We start from the raw sequence: 13,629 nt of genomic DNA, 5'->3' as shown, positions 1-13,629 counted from the left end.
AGCTTGTAGAGAATAATAGAATTTATTTATTGAACACCAATATATGTACATATGTATATATTTCACGAGTTATATTAAACAGTTTGCATATCACGTGAGAAAAGATTAGAATCACAGAAGTGTCGGAGAGAGGTACAGGTGTTTCTTTTCTTTTTTAGAAAATACGTTGAAAATCATTTGTAATTTTGTCGAAAATACATTCATCTATTAATACTTTCACGTAATCTGTGCGTTGTATTACGATTTCGTACGCAAAAAGATGCAAATAAGCAAGGACGTTTAGTTCCCTTCCATTTCCAGTCTCAAACAGATTTTGCGGTCTTCTGTGCGCACAAACGTCTTCTGCTAGCCGCGTCACCTAAGAAAATAAGAATGATTATTTAAATATAATAATTCTTTATTCATTCAATATTAACACGTTGACTGTCATGGTGGTCACCGATAACCGGAGCTTCCAAATTACTGAAGAACAATTACAACAAAAAACATGATTTTAAATAAAGTATTTAGTAACATAAGTAGCTAGACCATAGCGTAATATTACTACTGCAATACTAAATCATTAATAATTATTTTTAATATCGTTTGCCTTCGTTATTAAAGAATACATATTAATATTCAAAACGCTAGAAATTCTTATGGTAGTCAACATGTTAAATGATATTTTTTTTGGTAAATGAAAGTGTACAGAATATAACTAAAACACTTTAGTTATTAGTTGAGTTTCAGTTTTTCGAATATTTAATTACGTTTGAATCGAACAATACAACGTAAAATTCGTTTTCATTTTGTAATTTCAAATATAAATGAGTTTTGCCTGTTTTTATAAATCATTCAGAGAACCAGGGAAAACTATTGAAATAAAAAGTGCTGTATTAAAATTACCTTATGGATAATTGTAAATGTGTAGAACTGTGAAGGTATATAAGTGAGTTTGTTGCGTAGCTATAAGCATCAGAGGAGTTTCATTGTTAATGCAAAATTTTCTAGTAAATTGCTGGAGTTGTAAAATATAAACTGGAAGAATTAACGTCTCTTGTGGGAGTCCTTTTGGTTGGTGAGCTTCCCAAATAGCAAGAATTGTTTAGAAAGTCGTGGACACGTGAGCGTTGTGCGATGCGTGAGACCTACTTAAAAAATAATATTACTATTCTTAGACATGCATAATACATATTATATTTCATTAACATACCCTTCAGTCTAGGACGCATACCCTGTTAGTGTTAACGCGAATGAAGTTTCAAATAATTCAATAGATTGGTTTGACTGAAACGAACACAGAGTCTCCAATTAATATTTAGCTATCGCCTGTTACTAATAATAGAAAATCAACTTTTCTGCATGTATAAAATCGACAAAGAATCACTTGTAGCCTCTTGTCGTGTAAACGTGCCGCTGTCACCGTTTTCAAATAAAAATTGTCAATTTTGAAATAATGATGATTTTATGCGGTGCAATCTAATGGTTCTTCGGCTAAGGCAATTGTAGATTTCAGTCGAGTCGGAAGATGTTACCTTAATGTCGTCGAATCAGGCGTGTGCGATGATGAAGTGCATTAATGAGAACTCCGATTTCTTCCTCGGCCTCTGCCGACTGGCGTCTTGACATCCGATTAGTCGGAGTACCACTAACCGAGCCAGCAGTTTGCTTGGCCGGTTGCGACGGAAATGAGGATCGGCGAATAAGCGGCGGCGGTCTTGCACCTATGGGAATTTGATTCAGCCATTTTATGCATTATACTTTTATAGCCTGTCCAAGCCGATCTAATTATATGCTACCTAATAAGCGTAAAGCGGATCGATGCATGCCTTGCATTTCAAAAGACCTCTGACTGTTCATTGGTTGTCTCGGAATAAAGCCTCTCTGCATGGGGATTTCGATCGTGGAAGCATTTCTTGAACTGGCAATACCTGCCTTAGACGAGTCCTTAGGCGGTTTTTAAAAATATGCACATGTACGTATACTCGTGTTTGTTGGTTTTTCGCAGACACAGAATGAAATATTGTGTTTTAGTTTTATTTATTATAACTGTGTGTGTGTATCTTTTTTTGTCATTATCGGCGGACGTGAAATCAATCAGTGTAAAGCCTCGTTACGTATCGTGTTTTTTTTTTTTTACAAAAATATAACGTTTCTAAACGAGCAAGATACTTAATAACGTGCTAACCCCTATACACACAACGTTACTATACAAACAACAGTATAATTCTCGTATAATTCTGATCTATGATTATAGTTATAACATTTCTATATTTTCTATCTCACTTTCGTTCACGTGTACTCCGAAACGAATTATTCTAAACGGACTCCGAAAGCGCCTATCCTCGTTCGCATCTATATTTCATCGTTCAACGGAACTTTACGTTTCTCGACAAAAAAAAAAGGACTCTCTCTTTCGTTATGCGAATCTACACTGATTGGATTTGCAAACCACGGAAATTAGGATTCGTTAAAATCGTTATTTACTCTTCGATCTGGATCAAAATTAAGGTAAGAAACTAGTGCGGTCGCCGCTGTAATACCTTGTCTCTAGCGAAACGTATTCGCAATACTTCGACTAGAGCAGCTATCGCCGATATCAGAAGCATCGTCACGAGAATATGCCCCGCCACTGGAACCGATTTCGAGCGACGATCTTTGCCACTATCTTCCGTGCATTCTGTCAAGTTCTTTTCAACGGTCTCCTTCGAGACCTCCGTTACTTCGCTTTTATTTCCGTTCGACTTGCTCGCCTCTTCGACGTCGTTTCTCGTCGCATCGTCGTCCGCGCTGGACGGCGTGTACGTGCAATTCGTGTCGTAATCGCAGTGGAAAACCGACAGCAGCACCTCGTTGTAGTCTAATTTCGGACAGCGTTTCAGCTTCCGATGATCCACCGGGATCACCGCCGTCTGGAAGCTCGTCGCGTTCATGGTACCCGTGTCGTTGCCGTCGATAGATTGGTTCCGGCTGTAGTACGTTGTGTTCAGCAACAGTCGCAGAGGTAAAAACAACAGTACACCGAAGATCGTCAGCATCACTAGGATGCTGATGTTGATGCCCAGCGAGATGTGTATCTCGTGAGTCTTCAGTGAACGCTCCGCACTTTCCACGTGCATGACCGACTCCTCGGGCACCGGCAGTTGCTCGATGGACCTCGACCTCTCGTTGTCCTCCATTTCCGAATCCTTCGACTCTTGTCCGCCGGAGAATGGAATTAACCGTGATATACCTTTCCCTATCTTTCGTTCAGACGCAACTGTTGCACATTCTGTTGTGACTGCAGTTCCGAGTGGACCTGGACGCTCGACTGATATTGATTTCCAGGTGGAGGCAGCCACGTACGCGCAAGCCCTTGCAGTGCCTCTTTCGTCGAGGAATCCAGACGTGGCGGTAATTAGGTGTCGTTTAAACGGAAGCTGTCGTGTAACAGTTAACGCCTACGACGGAACCCTTGTCACCGTGTAATCGATAGTCTTTGATGTAGCTATCGACGGTAGACTATAAGCGGCGTTTAAAAGTTGCGTCTTCTAGAAGAGAAACACATAGCTTTACAAATATAGTCACGTTTCATATGAATAATTATATACTAGACATTTCAATGGAGAATACAAAAGATGTTACATGCTTGGAACAATTTTTCTTATTTTATTACGGTTAGAATAGACTCGATTTAGCTATCAATGCTACTTCTACCCTCATCAGCTACCAAAGGAACAAGACTACACTTCTCCATCAAAAACTTAGGCCGTTTCTACATAATAATTCGAGTCACGGATAGATATTAATTAACGATCTGCAACGGCGGTAGTGTCACGGAAACGAGTATTACTACAAAACAGTGTATCACAAGCAATCCAACCATAAATTTACCCGGAAAACGTAAACCCCAAGACTGGGGCCTGCGCACGCTCGCTGCGCAGACATAGCTCGAAAGCGGCTCGCGGCGCACGAGTCGATTCATCGGTGTTTGCGGGGTCTTCTTCGGTTTCCCGTCGAAGGGAAGCAACGCGGTGTCCGCTGGCAGGGCGAAGGGGAACGGCTCGAAATGGGCTGGTTCTCTCTAGCGTGTGCATACATAAATAATATTAGACAATATCGAATTAAAATTCGCATCTTTCTGCGAGCAACAATGGGTCGTGGTGTCCCAACAAAGGGAATGCCCGCCGCAGAGGCGGCGGCGGGGCCCGGTGGTGGTGGCAGCATCGGCGGCGGCATTTATAAAAGTAATAAAACAGTCGAACAACAACTCTCTGAAGTGAGCTGCGCGCGCGCGCGCTCCCGTAAGCGAGAAAGAGAGAGCAAGAAAGGTAGAGGAAGGTGGAAAGGGCTGAAGCGAGCGGGGGTATACTACGGGAAGGTGAAAAGAGGAGGGCGAAAGGAGGGTACAGAAAAACAGACCAAAAGAGAGAGATGAAGCGCAGGAGAACAGCGACCCGACCCGACCGACCGGTAGCCCAGCCAGCGCACGTATATCTTGCTCTGCTACACCGCACGCCGATTCTTCGAGGTTCTCATTGATGAATTCGTTCTCTTAGAAAACGGATACCCGCGATTTCTCATCCCCCACCTTCCGATCTCCCACGGATCATCCGGTAGCTGAATCCCGGTGAAAAACTGCCGCTAACAAATCGCGACATCTCGCGTTGATCATTATTCATGCAGGCCCGTCTTTTAGCCCGGTCGCTAATAAGACGGAAAGGCTACCGGTACATGAACTCGGACGGCCGCTAGCCGAGAGATAAGTCCGTGGTCGGATACTTAATTAGCCCGATTATTAATCCATCACGTCGGTGCGCGTATAATACCCCGTTAAACCCGTTCGTTTCGTTCCACCGGTATATCGAATTGCCGTCGGAAGATCCGTTTCGCGAATATCGCCCGGCGTTAATTTAATCTGAATACCAGTCCTGTCCGGGGGGAAGAATCTGCGCTGCCTCGATTGAGAAAACCAGTTCTCTAAACGAACCGTAATGATTATTAGCCGTCGGGCATACATCGAAAAAAACGATGATGTCGAAGGGTACGGGCCGCGCGAGGGGCCTGCAGAGGACACGCAGGTGCAGCCGGCCGATTATTGGCAAGTTTTGCGCGAAAGATGAGCGGAGGTTGAGAGCCAGGGTATGTAGAGCAGATGCTGGCCGTGGCAGTGGTGGCGGGGTGCGTGATTTTTCACCGCCGACAGCTCCTCCTTCGAGAACCGCGCATTCCACCTCCTTCCTTCTCCTTCGACCCCCTCTCGATCCCTCGCCGTCGGTCCCCTTCATCCTTCACTCTTCGTTCGCATCGCAACGCTCTCTGACCGTCTCTCTCTCTTTCTCTCTCTCTCTCTTTTTCTCCCTTTCTCTATCTCTACCCTTTCTCTTCATCTTTCTCCCTTTCTCTTGTTCACCCTCCAATCCCCGGCTTCCTTCTTCTCCGTCCTCCTCTGTACCCTCGGTGGCGAACATCGGCAACGTATGCCGCGGACACGCCACTGGACACCAGTTGCACGATCTTAGATTTGCTGATCTCGCATCCCGAGTGCACCGACACACGGATGCGCTCGGCGCACCGCACGATACGACGTAGGCACGCCTGCCAGTGCCTCCTTCTGCCCGTTCGCGTGTGTAACCCGCCAGCGTGCACGTTCACGCACGCGATACACAAAGGGCCGGGCGGGCCTCGATGCTCGTGACCGTTCCGAGAAATGATTTTCAATAATCGGCCAACGAGGAAAATACGAAAGGCGTGCCCGTGGAAGCTCCGTGTCACGACGGCTCGGTAATTTTGATTGATTCCCCGCGTGCCGCGTTCTGCCTGATCACCGCCGCGCTATCGCTTCACGATTGGATCGCGTCGCGCGGCTCGTTACATCGTTAACGCTGGAAACGTGTTTCGTCGGTTATGTTCGTTGTCGTGAGGGCTGTTTGTCGATATTTCGATTTACGATTTAATTCGCGTTTTCAGCGGGTAGCTTTCAATGACTAGCGCCTGCCTTTATGTTACCAGCGGCGTCGAGCTGTAGATATGGATTGCTGTTAGGTCTAGAGTACTCGGAGGTTTTGTTCAGGAAAGAGTAACTTGTTTTGGGATGAAAATCGAATTTCTGATTGAACTATCTTCTACAAATGTCTAACGCCACTTCGCTTGCTCCTTTTTACCACCAGATGTCCGCACTCTGGCGTTTCTTCTGCCCACGAATCTCTTCGTTTTACCTTTCTAATTCCTACTGATAGTAATCTCGTTTCTTTCACGCGTGTCACGGTAACGCCAATTTTTCCAGCGTTATTAGCGGTGTTTATTGCTCTTATTCAGTTTGGAATTATACTTATACTATGCTAAAATGAAAGATTTATATATCGATGTCGCAAAAACTGGGGATATGAAAGTTTAGTTTATTAGGTCTTCGAATCTGGAGAGTAGTCTTATAGTAGCCGTTAATGTTTAGCTGTCATGTCCAACACGGTCCTCCCGCGAGAAAAATATAACAACGTAGAGCTGTCGTTTAAATTAATACGCGTGTAATAAATCAAATTTTTCGACGACACGAGAGATTAACATTGATCGACACTAATGAATCGTATTCATTTCTGTGATGTCGTAATTTCCTTGAAAAGACATCAGATATTTTAAAGCTAATTCCAGCAATGTTATCGCTTAACGATCTGAAAACCTCTCTACCATAAAAGCGCATCTCTCATTCTCGAGATTCCTTAAACTTTCTCACCGGAATTTCCATATGATTCACAGCTCTTCAATTTATTCTACGCAACATCAACATTTCACTCCTAATTTTCCCGTTCGGCTCGACGGAACGCGAAAAACAATCCGCCCGGTCGCGTTACACCCCACCGATCCCACACAAACGGCGATAACATCTTAATCGCCGTCACTTTCTACTCGCCTCTGAAAAGAGAAGTCCACGGCACGGATCGACAATAGGGAACAGAAAATATTTCCAAGCCAGGGCCCACGGTTCATTAGATTCGCGCTCCCTTGTCTCCGTTTACCATCTTTTTCCCAAGTAATCCCGCGTGTTACCGATTTCCAGCGAGCCGTGGATCGGTCGGGCAGTCCCGCAGCGGGCTCGTTACGCTTGTAATTTACATTTGCTAGTCGGAGCGGTACAACATAGTTCGAATCGGCCGTTGAATAGAATCAACACTCGCGCAAGACCGTTCCCGCGGAACAAGTGATTTACGCAAGCGGCGCGGCGCGGCGCACAGCCGTGGCCCGTCCGTCCAGCCGGGGAGGGAGCATAGAAAGCGAAATCGACTTGTAAATCGGAGTGCCATTATGCAGATAGCGAGATGCACGGGTGAACGACGGGGAGAAAAAGCGCGCGCGCTGGTATCGCCGGAGTCCAGGGTCCGGTCTAGGGGATTTACAATCGAGGGAGATCGGAAATCACTGGCCGAGAGCCCGGGCATTAGCCATCGGACGCATCGCAGGCGCGAACGCGGCTAATTGGCTTAGCACGAGCCGCCTTGCTGCCGAGGATACCGGTAACTCCGGGCAGAGCCTTGAAGCTGTGGCACCGAAATTTCCATCGAAAGCGTTTATAAAATATATAGACGCGGATGGGACGGACGGGACGACCGGTAAGACGGTCGCGTCTTGGTCCGGTGTTCGGCAGAGGGAGAAGGTGGACGGGTAGGGGACAAGGGACGAGGTAAGCATCGCAATTACGCAAATTGCGGCTCTGTTCTCGCCTCCTCCGGGCTTACCGGCCGCGGAAGGGCATCAAGACGAACAGCACGGGTTGAAGGATGGTGTTACAAGGAATGCTCAACGTTCGCACGTACCCGTGCCGCGAACACGTACACGCGGAGACGGCTCGCGCTCCGGTGGTTCTCGGCCGTTCGATCGGGCCCGAGCGAGCAATTTGAATGAACGACACGAACGGCGAGTTTGTTGTCGGCTGATCCGAAAGGGCTACCGAGTTCCCGGTCCGTCGCGCGCTGATCGTGTCCCGGCGTGGCGAAGAGGATCGTCCGTCCGGCATGAAACCTCACTCCGGAACGAGAGGAATCGCTTTAAGAGCGATGAAAAATGCTGTTTATATCGGGGAAACTGGTTGAACGGCGCTCGGCACACCGATGGCCGGCCACTAGCGCGTGCCTGCTGCGGTCTTATTAGCGCTGATCAGCCTCGCGATAAATTTATGTGCCGGCCAAGATATATATGCCGCGAGGCACCGTCACCGGCGGACGAAGAAAGACAAAAAAAAGACGGAGTAGGAAGGGAAAAGAAAGAACGACCGCCGGTTACGCGCGGATCCCCGTAGCTTTCTGCCTCGATTCTCTCTCCGGCGTCCGTGTCCAGGCGGTTTTTGCGTCGCGCCGCCGCCGCGCGCGCACGCTTGACAGTACGCCTAACAGAGATCGACAGAAAATCTATCAGGCTTTCAGTGAAACCCGGCGGATACGCACCGCGGCTGGAATTTCTAATGCCGGCGTGCGCGCGCGCGTCAGCTATGCCCGGCACGACGATTGGCGAGAAATCGTTTTATGCTTTGTAACGTCGTTTTTGCGAAGAACGAATCTGTCCTGTCGCTGTCCGTTCCTCTTCCTGTTCCCCTCGTTCGCGCGCGAACGCGCGCGCGCCATCGCTTGCTCCCGTCACGCGACGGGAACACCCTTTTTCGCGGGTGTCGCGTTGGCTGTTCGAACGTTTTAAAAATGCCAAGTAATCTCGCAGTCCCTTGGTCCCGGATTTTGATTTTTCAAATGAGATTTTATAGATATTTGCGTTCTAAACTACTGGGTAATGAATAGGAAATTCTCATGAGATTGATTTTTTAGATTAACCGTACGCTATTTATTGACATGTTCCGCTAAATTTACGAGATCGCGCTTTCACGCTGCACGGACCACCAACGGTTCACGTCACGCATTTTATTGTTCGTTCATGAAATATGACTTCTAACGTTTGCGAGGCAGCGAGCATTAGCGTTGGCAACGAGAAAGCGTGAAACATAATCTACGCTGGAAAGGAGAAACATATAATTCTCGTGACAAATTATCGAGACGATTTGAGCGGAAAATTCGATGTGATACGGGGATAACTCGCCCAGCACTGAATCTCTTAACGCTCTCGCATTGCCTTGTTCGGAAGCGAAAATGGCAGCGCGGATTAATGAATCGCGGACGGCCGAAAAAAATGATCCGCGTCGATTAGCAGCGAGGCGGACGTATCGGGCGAAAGAGTATCAGCTGCGGCGGGATTTAAAAGCTTCCAGAAACAGCCGCGCGAGACTTTGTTAATTGGCCGGCGCGCAGTCTAAATAACGAAGAAATTTTCTGATTACATATATCGCCAGGGCAAAACCTACTCGTCGTTAAAGATTAACATTCGTTCGTTATCCAAATGAAATTATGCAGAACAGTGGCCGGGCGTAATTATGCCGACGCTTCCCAGCATCCTTGTTACGCGGACCGTTCCCATTTTATGGGACGGCCGTTCCGCCGTTCAAAAGCGAAAGGAAAAAAATCTTCATAATCCCGATTGATATTAATGTCCAGCGGGACAGGAAAGGTCTGTTTTAAGCGCCAGAGAAGCCCGGGGTCGCGTAGAGAGCCGAGCGCAAGCGTGAAGCTGCTCACCAGGGGCGTATTAACGGCGGTGCCATAAGGCGGGCATTTATTTCTCTATCGGCGGCATCCGTTGGAAGCGTCGAGAGACCACGGTCGGGTAGAAAACGATGGAAATTTATACGGGGCCGATAATTAGCGAGCCGAATCGACTCCTCGGTAGGAGTACCTCAGCGGCCGCGGTAATCGCCGTAATTTATGCCCGCTCCTGAGGATATAAGCTCGTTGAGATAGTCCAGGAGCGTAAAAAGCCGCACGGCGAAAATGTCGCCCAATTAACGGCGAATTGGAGCGGCCGTGGGGATCGCGTGTATACACGCGTCGTTCTCGATCGTTCCGATGTGTTCGTGCCGTTCACCCTCCTGCGCGTGTTCCCTCTCACCGGGAGCCACGCACCTTCTACAGGGTGAGCCGGCCGCGAACGCAGCGAAATCCCTATAAATTAACGTGCGCCAGTGATCCATCCTCGCCTGTAATTTCCATTCCTTAAACATCGTTCACCGGAGAGTCTTTCGAAGAAAGTTTCATCGCGCGCACGCGGCGTGAGCGGTTCAGAAGAAGAGGGGGAGAGAGGCTCGCCGCGAGGTGGAGAGGACACGGTATCGGTTTCACGGGAAATGGTCAAATAAAATAGATACCCACCGTGTATATAAATACACACGAATATTCTTGAACATTCTTACGCGCGAGCCAGGTATACACACGGCCGGGGACGCGACGGAAAGCGTGTGGTACCGCTTAACGAGTCGCTCCCCGCGCAAAAGCTGCCGCCGCTCCGCCATTAGCGGAACGGGCAAGTGAACCGGGCTTAAATAGCGCGACCGTTCTCAACCGGACGCGAGCGAGCGGGCGAGAGAGCGAGCGAGCAGGCGAGCAGGCCCGGCATTCCCTTTTGAACTTTGAGCCACTTTTACGATTTTATTATTGGCTCTTACGTTCGCGATATTTATGCGACGTCGCGCGATATTTTCCACGGCGCAACGCGTCGACTTTAATGGCGACCGCCTTCTACCGGCCGCGCGCACCGTGGACGACCCTCTTAGGGGCGATGCATTGCGCGGTGCACTAATAACGCTTCGACCGAGCGGAACTTAATTAGGAGGCTACAAACAACGACGGGGAACGGCCGGGCAACTCTTACGACCGTGTCGTTTACCATCCGGGAATACTGGACGTTTCCAATTCCACTGGATTCCGTGCACGCATTCGCTCGATAATTTAGCTGTCTGCCTTTTTTCGCCATTGATTAAACCGCGGCCGAACGAACGAAACTGAATACGGTTTCTGTACGAAGCGTTTCCCTTCTTGTCCTTCCCCCCCTCCAGCCCCATTTTTTCGTCTTTTTAATCGAATTAGGTCGCTGTGCGTGTTATTCGACGTTACAGGGGAATCGAGTACAGCGATTCGTCGAGCGAGAACGTCTCAGGATCCTCGCGGTAATGACGCTCGCGCGCGTTTCATTTCCATTAATTAATCGTAAGGTTTTACAATGATTTCGTGTAGATTTATCTGAGAAGTTTTGGGGATTCTCTTTTGAAGCGTCGATATGTAGTCGATTTTGAATTATCTGTGCGGGTATTAAAGCGTTAGTTAATGTAGTATTGTCCTCAATAGTTTCTCTATGATTTTAGTAACTGTGGAATAAGGAAATTTGAATTAGACATCTTTCTTGGTTCTGGTAGATCTTGTAGTTCCAGTGCTAAGGTAGTGCCAGATATTTTCTGATATTAGATGATTGGAATTTTTCTGGTTCTCGTATCAAGAGTAATTTGAGCTTTAAAGGCTGCAAATGATGCAGGTGAATCTCGCCGGTCGATTCGGTCTTAAACTTTTGAATGGTGCAGCAAATAGGGATTGATGAAGATACGAACTCCTGTCAAAGAGGCATCCATTAATCGAATGGCAGGCCATACGAAGAGCTCGATAATCTTTCACGTCTATCGGATGTTAATGACCCTAATAAATGTAACCGGGGCAAGCAGAGGAGCATTGACATTTGAGGTGCATCGTTATATCTACGCATCTCCGTTGGTCATTCCGGTTAATATTTATTTATGCATCTCAACCGGCCCAGCCTCAAACTCGTTTGGCGACGCAGGTTTGAAAGGTTCAATGAAGCTTCCTGAAGACACCTGTGGATCTTCGACGTCAACTTACGTACCATCATATTTATTAATAAGTCACGCTTCAATGAGAATTTCAATCAAAGTCTTCAGAATATGTTGCAAGCAATAATAAAATAATTTCTAATTCAACCTATATAACGTTAGAACATCAAAACGAAAGTACCTATGTGAAAGCAAAGTTTCGTACATAATACTTAAAAAGATTTACTCTGCATAGAATTATTTTCCTTACGATCTTTCTGTTCCTAAGCAATTGCCATTATATACTTCAAGATACCTTTCTTAACACAAGTTTACTTCATCTTCAATTCGTTTTAGATCATTGACGTATCGCAAGCGATTTGGTAAAAATGTCAAGTTGACTCACAGTACAGTATTCCAATCAATAGCATCGGTATAAATTATTTTAACCTTTCAAAAATATCGTTCTCGTAAATATAAAAATAGGATCAAGTTTTTCAATTACAATTCAAACGTTTCCTCCTCGAGGTCGTAGTAAAAGTTCCCTCCTGTAAAGCTTCGGCACCAGTATTGATTATTGCCAACCGCTTCATCGCACACCATTACGTAACCGTTCAAACGCTTTCTTTATAGAGATCTTATCGTTCGTGTGTTGCCTATGGTTTCCACGAGCAGCGTCCATATATGCAAAGAACGAATACGTACGTTCTATTTGTTCTCCCGTACACGTGTGCGTCCGATTCTCTCGACGGTGAGGCTCGAAAGCAGCTGCGGAAGGGACCGTTAGGAGTCGATAACGATATTCAAGCAGTTTAAAGGAGGCCTGGCACTCGTTGCGTGCCGATCGTGTCCATTTTACTAGGCGCGAACGACAGCCTTTTCTCCGATCGGCCATCACCCGGACAACGCCTCGCATGTTCCCGACAGCGAAGCCAATGAGTACTAAAGTACTTGATTTTCGAATTCACTACTTGGCAGTGTTCACAGCAGGACACTGTACGCGTACTTGTCTCTAGCCGAGTCGACGACGCTTTCAAACAAGATTATTTAGCTTCGCGAGCTCCTGCTAGATAGCTAATTTAAACCGCTAGAAATAAATCTTCGGATTTTTCTTGCTTCGGAATGGGATGTTACCATTTCCTGATTTATTTCGACTCGTTAAGGGATCCTCGCGAATGGTTTGCCTTTCTTTTTGCGGCGGAAATTGTTGGACGAGTGTTGGGTTTCTGATCGAGTTACTGCTGTCTTGGCTCTTGAAAGTAATTAATTGCATTGTAACTGAGAGTAAACATTTTTCTTTGTTGTTTATTTTTTTCGGCTGTTCAGATTTCATCGTTTGCTAGTTAATAAATTTAAAATTTAGATTCTTTTTAAACACTATTTAAATCTTTTTAAGAGATCAGTACGTTCCTGCTTATTTAAGTAAATAGAATAATGAAATTTCATTGAAAGGAATGAACTGGTTTGTTGTTTGTTTAAACTAATTTGAAACTGTCAGGATTGACCCAACGATACTGTAAAGAGTTCTGACGTTTGTTGATCACTATGTTTCGAGTTAACATCTCACCATAGACTCTCGATTGAAATTATTCGCGTCCTTTCGATGCAACCGACCACTGAGATTGCAAAAGGACCCGATAGGGAATGGAACACTGCAACGCATACAATAGCCACGCTTTACGATTCGATCTATTGCTACCTTCATTCGAAACGCGAAAACGTGGAAGTTGTTCTTGCCGCCATTCCGCATGGCTGCCCATAGCTATGCCACCACTACTACTATCCGGTCAACCATTTTGGACGACAATAGACGCGAGATGACTTAAATCGATGAATACATAATACAGATCCTGGAATCTGCAGATTTAAACTTATAAAACCTAGTACACTATTTCATTACAGTAATTAAAACCACATTCTACAAGACGAGTTCTTATATCAATTAATCCTAGAAAAATAAAAGAGGTTACAAATTTTCTTTTATTTAT

At 46.2% G+C, this 13,629-nt stretch overlaps 1 protein-coding gene across 20 annotated transcripts; it reads right to left on the bottom strand.

Moving 5' to 3' along the window:
- Positions 1-50: 50 nt before the first annotated feature.
- On the bottom strand, positions 51-3,967 carry LOC116428517 (uncharacterized). Of its 20 annotated transcripts, none has more exons than XR_012998668.1 (7): positions 3,853-3,967; positions 2,523-3,509; positions 1,779-1,926; positions 1,515-1,703; positions 1,193-1,266; positions 886-1,127; positions 51-358 (listed from the first exon to the last, which is right to left on the bottom strand). XR_012998668.1 is itself a non-coding variant. In XM_076367906.1 (5 exons), the coding sequence occupies exons 2-4, from the start codon at positions 3,156-3,158 to the stop codon at positions 1,516-1,518; spliced, it is 972 nt and encodes a 323-aa protein (XP_076224021.1). In that variant the 5' UTR covers positions 3,159-3,509; positions 3,604-3,884; the 3' UTR covers positions 51-358; position 1,515. The 20 variants fall into 20 exon arrangements, 2 of the variants coding, with proteins under 2 accessions (XP_076224021.1, XP_076224027.1); XR_012998674.1 differs by having other exon boundaries at positions 886-1,130; positions 1,214-1,266; positions 3,604-3,884; XR_012998672.1 differs by having other exon boundaries at positions 1,214-1,266; positions 3,604-3,884.
- Positions 3,968-13,629: the final 9,662 nt, after the last annotated feature.

This window comes from Nomia melanderi, chromosome 1 (assembly GCF_051020985.1).
Source record: "Nomia melanderi isolate GNS246 chromosome 1, iyNomMela1, whole genome shotgun sequence".
Taxonomy (NCBI): domain Eukaryota; kingdom Metazoa; phylum Arthropoda; class Insecta; order Hymenoptera; family Halictidae; genus Nomia; species Nomia melanderi.
Note: the sequence above shows the minus strand (reverse complement) of the source record. Positions and strands in the feature narration are given on the sequence as shown.